Source organism: Chelonoidis abingdonii, chromosome 16 (genome assembly GCF_003597395.2).
Source record: "Chelonoidis abingdonii isolate Lonesome George chromosome 16, CheloAbing_2.0, whole genome shotgun sequence".
Classification (NCBI taxonomy): Eukaryota; Metazoa; Chordata; order Testudines; family Testudinidae; genus Chelonoidis; species Chelonoidis abingdonii.
The window spans coordinates 18,152,161-18,168,892 of record NC_133784.1 but is presented as its reverse complement, the minus strand read 5'-3'; the positions used below and the strand labels follow the sequence as shown (position 1 = coordinate 18,168,892).

At 46.4% G+C, this 16,732-nt stretch overlaps 1 protein-coding gene across 1 annotated transcript in view; it reads left to right on the top strand.

Moving 5' to 3' along the window:
* BSN (bassoon presynaptic cytomatrix protein) overlaps positions 1-16,732 on the top strand; it is a 460,947-nt gene that overhangs the window by 350,283 nt on the left and 93,932 nt on the right. Inside the window, exon 4 of the mRNA XM_075072951.1 lies at positions 12,323-12,763. Coding sequence (XP_074929052.1) covers positions 12,323-12,763 — 441 coding nt within the window. The remainder of the gene's footprint in view (positions 1-12,322; positions 12,764-16,732) is intronic.

Here is a 16,732-nt window from a genome sequence, read left to right as displayed (position 1 = left end):
AGTACTGTATGTAGGTGTTTGAGAGTGATTTGTGTGATATTGAAAGGACAATGATATGGAGCAAAATATTCTGCATGAATTTTATTTCTGGATAAAGTTATTAGTTCTTTTATTAAGGTTCCAAAAGTGATATAAGAAAGTAAATGCAAAGTAATGCACACTGGAAAACACAATCCCAACTATACATACAACATGATGGAGTCTAAATTAGCTGTTTCCACTCAAGAAAGAGATCTGGGAGTCACTGTGGATAATTCTCTGAAAACATCCACTCAATGTGCAGCGGTCGTCAAAAAAAGCGAACAGAATGTTAGGAACCATTAGGGGAAAATGGAGGGGTGTGAGCACTTTAACCAAGTGCAGTTTGAATTGTGCCTAGAGTATCAGTAAGGAAATCAGTGTCATTCACTGCACAGGCACTGTGGCTTTGTCTTGATTAGGATCAAAAGGTGTGTTGTTAGAAAGCGTTAGCTGCTATAGTCTAACAAACACATTCTAAGTCTAGTGTAGACAAGGCAGGGTTGGGGTTAAAGTCTACAAGAAAATATAAAATCATTGATGAAAAGGTTTGTAGATAACACAGAGAGGGGGGGTGAGGGGCTGTTAATAATGATGGTAATCACTGATACAGAATGATATGATAGATTACCTGGTAAAAAGGGTGCCATCACATAGCATACAGCCTCATACAAGCCAAAGCAAGGTCATGCATTTAGGAGCAAAGAGTGTAGGCCATACTTACGTCAGATGGGGGCTGCATCCTGGAAATCAGTGACTGAAAAAGACATTGAGGTAACCAAGTGAAGATGAGCTCCCAGCACAGTGCTGTGACTGAGGCCAGGTCTACACTGCGACTTTAAATCGGTTTAATGGCCGATATACCGATTTAACGCTGTATCCGTTCACACGACGTCGTCATTAATATCGAGTTAAACGGCTCCTTAAATCGATTTCGGAAACTCCTGCCCAAAACGAGAGGAGTAGCGCTAAATTCGATGAAGTGATAACTCGGAATTAGGGTTCATGTGGATCGGAAATGCGCGTTAATTGGCCCCGGGCGGCATCCCAGAGTGCAGCACTGACCGGCTTGGACAGCAATCCTGAAACTCGATGCGCGGCAGGGTAAACAGGATCAGCCCCGCGCGAACTTTGATTACATTCCTGTGTTGCCCCAGCGTGGGTCTGATCAGCAGGGCTGGCGATGCAGTTGAAATCGACAAGAGCTCCAGCATAGACCGTACGTGGAGTAACTAGTCTGAGTCGCTGTATGGGAGGACAAAATCTGTGTATCCAGCTCCCGTTACAGAACAGAAATGCAAAGCCGTTGAATAAAAACTTCCAGGATCACAGCGCTGTGGTGACAAGCGTAACGGAAGCCAGAGACTCAAATGGACACTCAGAAGGGAGGGAGGGGGTACTGAGGACTCCAGCTATCACAGTCCACAGCAGTCGCTGAAAAAGTATTTGCATTCTGCTGAGCTCTCTAAGTCTGTAGGGGGTAAACACAGTGTCTGGCGTGGTTAAGGGAACAGCCCTCAGTTTCAATTCCCCCACCACCACTGAAAAAAAAAAGGGAAAGATTGGCTGTGCTATGGCGTTTGTCAAATGCACTCCGCGAAAAAAGGCGCCAGGGTTGTCTGCTGCCTTCACAAAGGGAGGGGTGAGGCGTACAGCACCACCCGGGGCAGTGTTTTCTGCCCCATCAAGGCACTGTGCTGTCACCACGGAAGTGGGACTATGGAGATCGCTGAGGAACAGCTACCACAGTGCACCGCTCCTGAAATCGATGTAGCTTTGGACCATGGACGCCAACAATCGATTTCGGGATCCCACTGTGGACGCGCTAAACCGATTTTATTAGATCTGTTTTGTAATATCGGTTTAAGCTAATTCGAAATAATCGTGCAGTGTAGACGTACCCTCAGAGGGCTATCATGACTGTAGGTGTATAAGGCAGGAAATGTTAAGGAGTAGGGTGTGATATTTCCTCTGCACACAGCACTGGTGAGACCATTCGTGGTTACTGGGTACAGCTCTGTTAGCCATACTTTTAAAAAGCTATTGCAAAATTGGAGAGGGTCCAGAGAAAAAGCACAACTGTTTTTTTGAGAGCTGGAAAATACGCCTTCCAGTGAGAGACCAAAGGAGCTCAGTCAGTCCTATCAAAGAGACAACTGAAAGACAACTTGGTTATAGGTACCTTTACATTGCAGCTGGGCATGTAATTTTCAGCTCATGTGGATGAAACTGTGCTAGCTGTTCTCTAGCTAGTTGGTTAAACATATATGTGAGGAGGATGCAGTGGTATGGCTTCAGCATTGGCTGCACAAGCGTGTACCAGGGGAATCAGGTGGGTTTGTGCAGCGTCTGCTAAAGCCTGTGTCCGTCATGGCATTCTCTCTGCTACTGTTAGCTCGCTAGCTAGAGTTCAGCTGGCACAGGTCCATCTCCATGCACTGCCATCACATCTCAGCTGCATCAGAGACATACCCTGTGAGCCATAGATTAATGACTCCTGTGTAGTTACCTAACAGGCAGAAGGCACACTAAGAAGTTATGGATGTTGAAGACAGAAAAATTCAAATTGGAAATAAGATACAGGGTTTTAAGAGTGAGGACAACTGACCAGGAGCAGCTCCCCAGGGATGTGATGGGTTCTCCATTGCTTTGAGTCACGACTGGGTGTCTTTGTAAGAGAGAGAGAGAGACCATAGTTCAACCGCAGGTTGACAGACTAGATGCAGGAATCACAAGGGGAAATACATGATCTGTATGATGCAGGAGGTCAGACTAGATGAGCATGATGGTCCCTTCTGCTCTTAAAAAGCTATGGGTCTCTAAGCCCGGAAGCAGTTTTTCCCTGGACCTAATAAGTGCAGGATGCTCCCTTTTAGGTGTTTCGCCAACACCAGATCTGGCTTCAGTTTGAAATAGGGTGACCAAATAGCAAGTGTGAAAAATTGGGATGTGGCAGGAGGGGTACTAGGGTTCTAGACAAAGCCCCTACTATTGGGATGTCTGGTCACCCTAGTCTGAGGCATGGGTGGTTCCAGGTCTTTCTCAGGAGTGGGTCCCAGTTATGCCCCTCCACCCTCATTAAATAATAGCAGGAAGGTTGTGCCGCCTTGGTGGGTAACCTGATATGAGCTCCTGGAAAGAGAAATGCCTGGCCTCCTTGCTCTGATCAGGAGATAACTCGCTGGAGTCTGTTTGCAAAGGAGTCATTGTAGGAAACATGGCACCCTGCACTGGTCAGAAGAGAGACAAATGAGAGATAGATGAGATCCTATAAGATCCTTAATACACAGGTTGGAACTCCTTTCCAGCCTGGGACCACCTCCCCAGTTCAGTCTTTGTTCTCCAGATGTGTGTACAGGTGTTGAGTTGTGGGAGAAGAGAGGCCAAGTAATGATATCACTTCCCCCTTTTATAGCTTCTTCCAGCTTGCTGGAAACATCGTTTGCTATGATGTGCATCAAGCAGTGTCCATTGTGTACATGCTATCTCTGAGGTCTCCATTGTACACAGTTCCTGGGACAGTCCATGTGAGCGTGTGGATACCCCTTAATGGGCAATCAACACTGTCTGGCCTCTACATTGTTGTACTTGAAAGGCATATTCCAGTAACATGCACATAACAAAACTTCATAACTCCACATACAACGATAGCACATATAATCCAACAGATATTAATGTTCAACAGATCAAGACTTTTAGAATGACACCACCCATTCATATGGTGAATATGGGAATGCCAGGGTATTTCTTTGGGGTGCAGAGTGTCATACCCCACTGCAACCTTAGAGGGGCAGTTCCTCAGGCCCCCGACACAGCCCTGCCATGAGCAGCTCTGGCTGTGTGAGAATCCTGGGTTCGTTCATTTCTCCCAAAGTCTTGGCAGCTCAAACTTGGAGCTTAAATGCTCAAGGAGAGATTCTTCAGCAAAGCATGATCATTCTCAGCTGCTTGCTGCAAAGTGTGATGCACAAACACCAGCCTTCTGCCATCTCATCCCCTTTGGATACAGAGTCTGAGGTGGCAACCTCCAGTGTGTCAGGACAGGACAGTCACCCCTTCCACCCTGTGCCATTCTCATTGGGAACAGATTCCCCTGGCTCCTTGTTATTTCCTTCCAGGTCCACTCCCTCAGCTGCAATCCTCACTGTGCTTCTCAGTCAGGGAAGTAAGCTCAGCTGCTTGGCTCAGCAAAGTGGGGCAGAGTTCCTAGGTTCTGTGCCATGTGATCTGTGGCTGAGCCCAGCACAGCAGAACACGCATCAGCAGGTCGTCTCTGCTCTATCTGGCGGCGACACCCTTGCATGAGCTGGGAAACAGACATCCGTGTATTCTCAGGACACAAGCTGAATTCTGCAGCAGGGGGTGAATTTCCAAAGACTATGTCTACACTGCATACCTTACAGTGGCACCACTGTGCTGCTACAGAGGTGCCCCGTAAGGTCTCCCATGTAGCCACTCTTAGCTGGCAGGAGAGAGTTCTCCTGCAAGCAAAATAAAACCACTCCCAATGAGGGGCAGTAGCTTTGATGGAAGGAGAGCCTCTCCCACTGACAAAGCGCTGTCTACACCATCACTTTTCATCGGTAAAACTTGTGTCAGTCAGGGGAGTGGGTTTTTCACTCCCCTGACCGATAAAGTTTTACCAACAAAAGTGCAGTGTAGACAGAGCCTAAGTCTCATTACCTCCCAGACCATAGCAATTGGGCTCAGTACTCAGGCAGGGGAGGGATCTTCCAGAGGATATGCCACCCCATGCTTCAGAAAAGCAGGAGCACCTCTCAGCACAAATGAGAAGAGAAACAGATGGGAAAGTCACTTGGCATCATGCTTTGTACTTCCTACCATTGAGATGAGCAAAATGGGAAGAGATTTCTATCAAACATGCACATTTGCAAATGTGTGTCAGAGAACATGACAAGCAGATCTACCTGCTTATTCAGAATGAGGGAGGGTGGTCCCCCGCTGGAGGAGGGTCATGGGAAGCGGATATAATAGGCCAGGGAAGACTTAGCCACTCCACACCTGAAGCCACCCTTCCCTGAGATCCCCACTGCCTCCTCCAAAGCACTCTGGGGCCAGCAGCTTGGAGGATGCCTTCAGGGGCAGAAGGAACTAGCACTGGGGGAGCCGGCAGCTCAGCCCGGCACTGGTGGGGGGCAGTGGCTCGGCCAAGACAGGGACTTCAGAGCCGGGAAGGGCTGGCGCCCAGGGAACCAACCCAGTGCTGGACAGGCCTAGTGCTTGGGGGCGGGAGGAGGGTTGGGAGTTGGCAGTTCGACCTGACGCTGGGGCCGGCCCAGCACTCGGGGGGGCTAGAGGCTTGGCCTGGTGCTCATGGGGGGAAGGGGCAGGGGGGCCAGCAAAGGAGAATCAGCCCAATGTGGTGGGGGTGGGCAGGTGGGCTGGAGCTCCTCCAGTCATGGGGGCCAATCAGGGCTTCTCCTTTTACAGGGGTGGAGAGGTTCGGGGCTCTGGCATGCAGGGGGGTGGGGCCTTGGGCAGAAGGGATGGGGCTGGTGGGCTAGTCTCCCCAAAGCTGGGGTTCACCCACCACCCATGAGGAGGGTACATGTCAGGGGAGGAAAAGTAGCTGGTTTTCAGATGTGACGTGTGATGCATGCCACAGGATCCTGCAGCCTCTGTGCATGGCAGAGAGGAGACAGGATTCAGCTCTAATCCTTATAAAGATTCTTTTTCGAGGCTGCTGGAAGCAGACAGACCCTGTGGCTCCTTCTGGCTGCCCAGCTCCCTGACTAACACTGCTCGGGTGCCTAGTGTCCCTAAATCCTAACCTGGCCCTCCTACTAGCATCACTACAGACTCTAAGCTTTCAGTGTCATTACACAGGCTCCCTGTGAGATAGCTGGCCTCTCTTGCTTAATACTCTGTAAAAGGACACCTTTCAGCTTTCCCATGAGTGCACGGCTTTCAGCAGACACATGACTGTGCCCTGGATAGTGATTGTCCTGGCGGTGGCCGGGAGCAGTGTGATTTCAAGAAAGCAAGTACCAGAGAGCTGTGACACACTTGGAAGCCAGAATGAAGCATCTGGGATTAATAAATGGTTAGGATTAGCTCCAGGTATGAAGGGAGCTATTGACCAATTGATGTATTAGAGCAAGGTGTGTCTGCAAGCACCTCTCCTAGCCCATCCAGGCCAGGCATTTGTGCTGGGAAAGGAACCAGAGATAGAAGAAGTTGTAACACCTCATCTCCATCTCTAGGTCTGCAGACACATCCAGCATTCAGTGCAAGAGCCTCCCAGAAGGGTGGTCTCTCATTAAGGCAAAATTCCTTTAAATAAGTGACTTGTTCCCCAGATGCAACAGCAAGGTCTGAATCAGACAGACCAGCAAATGCTAGTTATTTTCCAAAAGCTGCCCCTGAGCTGCACAAGCAGACTGGTAAATTGTAAAATTTTGTAATATGTAAATTGCACTTTCACAATAAAGCGATTGCACTTCAGTACTTGTCTGGGGTGAACTGAAAAATACTATTTCTTGTGTTTATCATTTTTATAGTGCAAATATTTGAAATAAAAAAAATAATATACAGTGAGTACTGTACACTTCATATTCTGTGTTGTAATTGAAATCAATATATTTGAAAATGTAGAAAACTTCCAAAAATATTTAAATAAATAGCATTCTGTTATTCTTTAACAGTGAAATTACAGTTATGATTAATCATGGTTTTTTTTTTAATTTCATGAATAATAGTGATTAATTTTTAAATCATGTGACAGCCCTAGTTAAAATTCAAAGAAAACACAGCATTTGAAAGTATGAAAATGTACTGCTAAGGCTTTCAAACAACCTTAACTGTGCCCTGCAAACATAAGAACAGCAGTACTTGGTCAGCTCAGTGGTTCCTCTAGCCAGTATCCAGTCTCTGACAGTAGCCAGAGGGAATGAACAGAACAGGACAGTGTTGAACGATCCATCCCATCATCCAGTCTCAGTTTCTAGCAGTTGGAGGTTTAGTGACACCCAGAACACAATACAAAGTGTACAGTGCTCTCTTTATATTATTAGATTTGATTACAAATATTTGCACTGTAAAATGATAAACAAAAGAAATAGTATTTTTCAATTGAACCTCATACAAGTACTGTAGTGCAATCTCTTTATCATAGAATCATAGAAGATTAGTGTTGGAAGATACCAGGAGGTCATCTAGTCCAACCCCCTGCTCAAAGCAGGACCAACACCAACTAAATCATCCCAGCCAGGGCTTTGTCAAGTTGGGCCTTAAAAACCTCTAAGAATGGAGATTCCACCACCTCCCTAGGTAACCCATTCCAGGGCTTCACCACTACCCTCCTAGTGAAATAGTGTTGCCTAATTTCCAACCTAGATCTCCCACACTGCAACTTGAGACCATTACTCCTTGTTCTGTCATCAGGTACCACTGAGAACAGCCTAGCTCCATCCTCTTTGGAACCAGGTAGTTGAAGCCTGCTATCAAATCCACCCCTCACCCTTCTCTTCTTGCAGACTAAACAAGCCAGTTCCCTAGCCTCTCCTCATAACCCCCAGCCCCCTGATCATTTTTGTTGCCCTCTGCTGGACCTCTCTCCAATTTGTCCACATCCTTTCGTAGTTGAGGGCCCAAAACTGGACACAATACTCCAGATGTGGCCTCATCAGTGCCAAATAGAGGGGAATAATCACTTCACTTTGATCTGCTGGCAGTGCTCCTACTTAATGCCGTTCAACATGCCATTAGCCTTCTTGCCAACAAAGAAATTACTGTTAACTCATATCAAGCTTCTCATCCACTATAATCCCCAGGTCCTTTTCTGCAGAACTGCTGCCTAGCCAGTCTGGTCCCTAGTCTGTAGCAATGCCTGGGATTCTTCCATCCTAAGTGCAGGACTCTGGCACTTGTCCTTGTTGAAGCTCATCAGATTTCTTTTAGCCCAATCCTCCAATTTTCTCTGGGTCCTCTGTATCCTATCCCCACCTTCCAGTTTATCTACCGCTCCTCCCAGTTTAGTGTCATCTGCAACTTGCTGAGGGTGTAATCCACGCCATCCTCCAGATCATTAGTGAAGATATGAACAAAACCGGCCCCAGGACCAACCTCCGGGGCACTCCACTTGATACTGGCTGCCAACTAGACATGAGCCATTGATCACTACCCATTGAGCCCGACAGTCTAGTCGGCTTTCGATCCACCTTATAGTCCATTCATACGAATCCATATGTTTTTTAACTTGCTGAAAGAATACCGTAGAGTGGGAAACAATTAATTGTTGAAATAATAATTACAATGCGTGAAAAGTGTATACTTACAAATTTGAATTTTTTCTTTATTACATGAACGTTCTCACTCTCAAAACAAAAAATCAACGTTGATAAAAACTTTAAAGACTACAAGTCCACTCAGTCCTACATCTTGTTCAGCCAATTGCTAAGACAAACAAGTTTGTTTACATATACGGGAGATACTGCTGCCTGCTTCTTATTTACAATGTCACCTGAAAGTGAGAACAGGCGTTCTCATGGCACTTTTGTAGCCAGCACTGCAATGTATTTACGTGCCAGATATGCTAAACATTCATATGCACCTTCATGCTTCGGCCGCCATTCCAGAGGACATGCTTCCATGCAGATGATGCTCATTAAAAAAACAGTGTGTTAATTAAATTTGTTACTGAACTCCTTGAGGGAGAACTGTATGTCTCCTGTTCTGTTTTTCCTGCATTCTCCCATATATTTCATGTTATAGCAGTCTTGGATGATAACCCAGCACATGTTCATTTTAAGAATACTTTCACTGCAAACTTGACAAACACAAAGAAGGTACCAATGTGAGATTTCTAAAAATAGCTACAGCACCTGACCCAAGGTTTAAGAATCTGAAGTGCCATCCAAAATCTGAGAGGGATGAGGTGTGGAGCATGCTTTCAGAAGTCTTAAAAGAGCAACACTCAGATGCGGAAACTACAGATCCTGAACCACCAAAAATAAAATCAACCTTCTGATGAAAATGAACGTGTCAGTCCTCTCTGCTTTGGATTGTTATCAGAACCCATCATCAGGATGGATGCATGTCCTCTGGAATGGTGGTTGAAGCGTGAAGAGATATATGAATCTTCAGCACATCTGGCACATAAATATCTTGTGATGCCGGTTACAACAGTGCCATGCACCTGTTCTCACTTTCAGGTGACATTGTAAACAAGAAGTGGGCAGCATTATCTCCCGTAAATTGTAACCAAACGTGTTGTCTGGGTGATTGGCTGAAGTAGGACTGAGTGGACTTATAGGCTTTAAAGTTGTACATTGTTTTATTTTTGAATGTAGGTATTTTTTGTACATAATTCTACATTTGAAAGTTCAGCTTTCATGATAAAGAGATTGCACTACAGCACTTGTATTAGGTGAATTGAAAAATACTATTTCTTTTGTTTTTTAGAATGCAAATATTTGTAATAAAAATAAATTTAAAGTGATCACTGTACACTTTGTATTTTGCATTGTAACTGAAACCAATATATTTGAAAATGTAGAAAACAGCCAAAAATATTTTTAAATGTCATTCTATTATTGTTTAACAGCGCGATTAATCGCACAATTAATCAAGATTAATTTTTAATCGCTTGACAGCCCTAGTAATTTTGTCTGCAAATTTTATCCCCCCTCTCCCGTACAGATCCTTGGGGGATCCCACTCTTTACCCTCTCCATTGTGAAAACTGAGCATTTTGTTATACCCTTTGTTTCCTATTTTTGACCAGTTACTGATCCATGAAGGAACCCTCCCTCTTATTCCATGGCTGCTTACTTTGCTTAAGAGACTTCGGTGAGGGACTTTGTCAAAGACTTTCTGAAAGTCCAAGCACACTATATCCACTGGATCACCATTGTCCACATGCTTGTTCACACCTCAAAGAATTCTAATGGATTGGTGAGGCATGATTTCCCTTTATAAAATCCAAGCTGACTCTTCCCCAACAAATCGTGGCCATCTATGTGTCTGATAATTCTGTTCTTTAAGAACACAAGAATGGCTATACTGGGTAAGACAAAAAGTCCATCTAGCCCAATATCCTGTCTTCCAACAGTGGCCAATGCCAAGTGCCCCAGAGGGAATGAACGGAACAGGTAATCATTAAGTGATCCATCCCCTGTCGCCCATTCCCAGTTTCTGACAACTGAGGCTAGGGACACCAACCCTGCCTAACCTGGCTAATAGCCACTGATGGACCTATCCTCCATGAATTTATCTAGTTCTTTTTTGAACCCTGTTATAGTCTTGGCCTTCACAACATCCTCTGACAAAAGAGTTCCATGGGATGACAGTGCATTGTGTGAAGAAATACTTCCTTTTGTTTGTTTTAAACCTGCTTTACTATAGTTTCAACCAATTTGCCTGGTACTGAAATTAGGTTTACCAGTCTCTAATTGTCAGGATCACCTCTGGAGCTTTTCTTAAAAATAGAAGTTACATTAGCTGTCCTCCCGTCATCTGGTTTCAGAAGCTGATCTAAGCCATAGGTTACAACCACAGTTAGTAGTTCTGTAATTTCATATTTGAGTTCCTTGAGAACTCTTGGGTGAATACCATCTGATCCTGGTGACTTCTTACTGTTTAATGTATCACTTTTAGGGCTGTTGATTATTTGCAGTTAACTCACATGATTATCTCAAAATATGAATCACAATTAAAAAAATGAATCGCAATTAATTACATTTTAATTGCACTGTTAAACAACAGAATACAATTGAAAAGTATTAAATATTTAATAATGATTATTAAATATCCTTAATAGTCACTTAAATTCTATCTTTTTCTAGTTAATAAACTTGATTTATTGCTTCATTTTGATTGAAGTGTTTGGGAAACCTCTACCTGAGATAACAAATGCTGGTACATAATCATTCCGAGTGTTGGAATGGCAGACTGTCTATGAGATTATACGGTCCAGGGGTCTACTGAGCAGTATAAAATATAAATATAAATCCTCAAAATGTGACATTAATACCAATTTTTTATCACAGCTGGGTGTTTACAAGCATCTTTATGATACCATGGCCTCTGTTTAGATAGTGTAGTTTGAGGTTAGTTTGTTCATTACCCATGGTGTCCTTTGACTCTCTCCCATGTAATTAGTCACTGGCTTTTCTTTCCCTCCAATGTTTCCCTTTGCGTGGATTCTTAATCATGCTTTTGGCATTTTGGTGCCTTAGGGTCTGGCAAGATTGGTGTTCAGGGGGATCCTGCACATTGGTTGACCCTTTGGGGAGTGGTCTCCCCATCCCAGGACTGTACATATGCAGAAAATCCAGCTCCCATTTTGGGGTTACCCTCTGTTTCCCCATCCCAGCATTGAGTCCTTCCCTGTCCCCTAGAGGGTTGCGATCTGTGCTCTCTGGGCACCCTTTGATCAGATGCACCTTTTCCCAGCAACTTTCCCATAACTGCTCTCTGTGTCTCACCAGCTGGGGGAAAAACATCCCCTTGTCTGTCAGTTGGATCATTTGTATTCTGGCAAACTACCACCTGGCAATTTCCTGGACCCAACTCCTCTGTTATCACAGGCATTGGAGCTGCATCTTGATTTAAAGAGACACAGTTACTTTCCAAAAACTTATCAGAAATAGCATCCTGAAAAATTGGGACCTGGATTGGAGTACCCTCCACCACCCCTTTGTCTGTCCCTGAGAAATCAGCTGTGTGACTGCTCCCCTCCAGGACGTCAGGTACACAGTTCCTTCTCAAAACCTGGGTCACAGGCTGAGTGCCTGGGTGCACAGATGCTGACCCAGCAATCCTCCTAGTGTCCTGGGCATCCTGCCCCAAGTGACCAGTAATGAGACATTCCTGTACCCCACTATTCCTTCCATAGTTTTCTCCTCTGGGCCCCCACCTAAGACACATTTTCTCTGTGCTCCCTAGGAAGGGTTCTTCTGTCTCTTGTTCACTGCAGCTAACAAGTGGGACAGTTTCTTTCATCACTGACAACACCTCTCCTGTTTCTGCGCCTGAGGGCATGTTGCTTTCTGCTGGAAAGGAGCTAATCTCAGCCCCTCCCATACTTGGAAGCACCCTGCTTCCCTGTGTTACAGAGTCACAGGAATCCTCACCCGCCTCAGTGGTTTCTGAGATTCCCTGCCCCTTCTCTGGACTCTCTGGGACACATTTCTCTCTGCTCCCTAGAGCTGGTTTTGCCTCTGGTTCAGCTGCAATCTGAATTCTCTGCCCCTCTGAACTCTGGCAGAACTACACACTCCACAGAGACCAGCAGTGGAAAGCTCACTAACTTAAGGATGGTATTTTCTTTCACTGTTTTGCAGAAAAATGAATGGCTGTGTTTGAACTGCCAAACTCAGAGGCTGCTAGAAGGAAGCCTAGGAGACCCTGCTCCAATGCCACTACCTACTCCAAAGCAGCAGCCAACAGGATCCCCTCGACACCAACCAGGGGGAGCTGGTCAGCATAGAGGAGGCCCTCAGCCTGTAACAGCTCAAAAGTCAGAAACATTCACTCCCCAGGACAGGAACCTTGTCCAAGGAAAACATCTCAGGACTTCAGAGCAGAGCAAGCTACAGGCCATGGTGCAAGAGAACAAGCCCCTTGCCCTCTCAGAAGAAAAGCCACTGACAAAACTTCCTGGTCAGGCTCCCAAAGTTCCTGAAAGTGCATTGCCAAAGGGGAAAAGCATGGCTATGAAGGCAGAAGCAGAGAGCAAAGCAAGCAAGGCAGTCACTGAAGCTCAGCAAGTGAGAGAGCAGGAGGTAAGCACCCCTTCCACCTCACTCCTACCTCCCACTGGGCTGGCTTGTTCCTGCCAGGGTATAACATTGCCTTGTACTCAGAGCAAGCAGCGCCCCCTCTCACCTTAGGGAAAGGTCTAGGATGGTGGCATTAGCTAGCAGTCTGCAGGGGCAGGGGCAGGGGAACAGAAAGAACATGGTAGCCTCAGAAAAACAGGGGCTTGGCCTTCAGGTCTGACCCAGTAGAGAGCTGGAGAAAGCATGTATAAATGACTGCACTGGGGAAGCAATGTCCCACGGCCCGTCAGAAATGTGTCATGTACATTTCTGTCCAATGCTTTGATTCCAATCCCGATTTCTCTGTCAGCTCTTTGGAAATCACTGCACAATCCATTCTAGTAGGCAGTGTCCTTCAGACACCGAGCCCAAACAGCTGGGAGAGTCAGCGACAGGCTGCAGAGAAGGGAAATGTCTTAGGGTGACTTTACAGGCTGCTTCCCATCTCACTTAGATGGTTCCCCCAGTGCAACTCCACTGACCTTAGCGGGGATTGGGGAATTGGGCCCAATGTCTCAACAGTGAAAGAATTCCAGGTACATGAAGTTATACAAATGAAAGAGTCACTAGCAGCTGCTGTATAGGGAGCTGAATGATGAGCCAGAGGGCAGGTCAGTACCAGACCAGGAGGGTACTGAAGACCAAAGGCGGGAGTAAGTCCCTGGGAGCATTGAACTCCCAAGAGCCATGTGGAATTGGCTGCAGAGCTGTCTGGGAAGGGCAGATGGTCTGTGTGGTGCCAAATGGGCTGAAGGGCTAAGCTCTCATTTCTGAGAGCAGGAGACTAGTCTGACTGCAGCCACCTCCTGAAGCAGGGATTTTGGAAGAACACAGGAAGGGAATTGCAGTCATAGAAGTGGGAAATGATACCAGCACAGAGGGGGGCAACTAAGGGTGTCAGCTGAGCCTGCTCAGGGAGGGGTAAACTCCAGGAGGATCCTAGACAGCTGTGACTTACCAATAGGAAGATCCGGGGACGCCAGGATTTGTGGCCTGGGTAGGGTGACCAGACAGCAAATGTGAAAAATCGGGATGGGGTGGGGGGTAATAGGAGCCTATATAAGAAAAAGACCCAAAAATCGGGACTGTCCCTATAAAATTGGGACATCTGGTCACCCTAGGCATGGGCGTGAGTTAAGGGCAGGACTAAGGAGAATGACAGAGATATCCTTGTCACTGAACTTATTACCTGGAAGGAGCAATACAGTCTTTGGGCCTAAGGCTGAAGGTGCTAGCCCTGCTGTGAATCAGGAGTAACGCCAATGGGATCAGAGCACTTACATGGTGTAAAACTGATACAGTGGAGCCCCTGGAAGCACTCACTGGAAAGTCGTGCTAGTGCTGGCAGATGAAGCGGAGCAAAGAATGGGTCAGAGGAGGTGTGGCGCTAGGTGTCCTCCCCACAGTATGAGACAATAACTGGAGGTGAGAGCCCAGAACTGGGACCTGAGACCTGAGTCAGGGTCAGGCCAGGCACGAACGTACTGCTGACAGCTGCATGCTGAGCAGCACGGAAAGCTGCATGAGCTGGTGCGCTGTTACATGTGCCTGCTGCTTCCCCAGGCAGCATTCCAGAGCCATCTCCTGGGCAAACACTAAGGAAACTGACTTCACAAAGGGCTCCTTGCACAGATGGCTGTTGAGATGTCTCTAGCTGAATAACTTCTGCCTGCAAACAGATTGGGGTCACTCTGTAGTGGCTGGGGGTCACCTCTTTTCACAAGTTACAGGTTGGGTCCTGGGTGGTCCATGTTCCACACCTGTTTGGGAACCCAGCTTCAGAGTCCTTTCATGTCTTTCCAGGGTCCTTCCATCGTGCCTAATTGTGGTGTCAATGAAACTGGGTTTATTTCTGTCAGTGGCTGACAAGGATCCTGCATTGTTTTCCTGGGATCGCCTTGATTTTTCAGAGTGCTTTGCAGAACTCTCAGTCAGTTAAATTAACAGGCATTCAATGGCCTCTGTCCCCAGAGGATGCTGCTAATGAACCTTGTTTTCACTGCTTTTTTATCCGGCTGTGCAGGTGTCCAAGACACAAGAACAGAGATCTTCAACCTCTCACTTTGCAGGGCAGCAGGACTAGTCCTTCCTGAACTCAGATCTAATTATAGGTTCCCCAACTTCTATCTGAAGATTAAAATGCTCAGTGCTGAGGCTGGGCTTGCAGCTACCGCAGACTTTACAGATCAAAACACAGCACTCAGTTGAGCAGCAGTTGAATTTAGCAAATGGCCTTTTGGCCCATTTGCAGCTCTAGGGAGTTTGGAGTGAAGAAGGGAGGCAGAGTTTGTATTACAGGCAGAGAAAATGTCCATCATCAGGCATTGGCAGGGGAGGAGAGCAGGTGGGACTGGCCCCAACAGTGCCAGAAACTGTAAGTAATGACACCGCTGGCCCAGGGGTCAGGATTGTCCTGCTCCTCTGTCAGCTATAGGGAGCTGTTGTTTAATGATTGAGGAGTCCTCAGGGCAGGAGAGGCCCTAACGCCACCTTGAACATAGGCAGCCCTCTAGAGGGAGAGCTAATATCTAGGTCAGAGAGGCTTTGGGGATGCCACAGCCAGCCCTGGAGAGGGATAGCTTAGTGGTTTGAGCATTGGCCTGCTAAACCCAGGGTTGTGAGTTCAGTCCTTGAGGGGGCAATTTGGGAATTGGTCCTGCCTTGAGCAGGGGGTTGGATTAGATGATCTCCCAAGGTCCTTTTCAACCCTAATAATCTATGATTCTGTGGGGCCCAAAATCAGGGTTAGGGTAGCTACCCTCAAAGGACTCCTGGAGCATTAGAAATAATTGGACACAAAGAGATGATTTATTTCAGAGGGGAGGAAATGCTTCCTCATAAAAGCATCAAGCCAATAGCACTTGGTCCATAGCCAGGCCTAACATCAGCAGGTCAAGTCAGCCTTTCCCCTCACAAGGAAGCCTTGCTGATGCTCTGTCATCCTAGCCTGCTGCCCTCCCCATTCCCAGCTCTAGGCTCTGACACCCTGTGGTCCTCCAGTTAGAGGCCTCCTTGGAAGAGAGAAGCCTGATCTTGCTAAGTTATGTGGGAGTTTTATGATATGCATAAACACTTACTGAGGACTGTAATCCCCATACCTGAGACAGGGTTTGTATCCAGCTTTCTGTCTGGAGAACGCTAACACATTAACCCAGCGTGCTCCTTGTCCCCTCAAGTTGTGATTGTTTGCCATGTGTGTAGACCATTTGGAGACTGGGTGTCGGACAGTAGACCTGGAACTCCTCCTCAGAGCTGATGGCCTGTCACTGGGAACATAAACATCCTGAAATTTACAAGGTAGTTTCAGATTTGACCCTTAGCCTTGACATCAAGTATGACGTGTCCAAACTCTTAATTCCAATCTGCGTCAGACCTTTTCACATAGTGCAGCCAAGAAGATATGAGCACCATCATTACCAGGAGGTGTTGGAGATGGATTGGCCATGTGCTTCAGATAGAAACTGATTCCATCACCAGAGTAGCAATAAGATGGACACCTGAAGGCAAGCGAAAATGAGGCCTCCTGAAAACAAAACATGGCAAAGCGCTGTGGAAGCTGAGCTGAAAAACCTGGGGCACAGCCGGGGAACCATTGAAAGACTTGCCAGAAACAGACAGGAGTGGAGGAGCTTCGCTGCTGCCCTAAACGCCAGAGGCGTAATGGGTACTAACTAACTAACTAATTTGATATCCCAAGAGATTAATGATCTCCAGGCAGGGAATGTAAAGACAAAAACTGCATTGTAGCTACAAAGTTTCCTAGTATTGTATTTATTTACATACAGAAACTAATTAACAGATCTCAGTTTCTGAAATGTATTTACACTTCAGCTAAGTAACCCATCCTCCCTTCTGTTAATGTAGAACTTTGTAATATATTGCTATTGGATGGACTGTGTGTTAACTGTTCTTACACACCAGAGAATGTTTGCT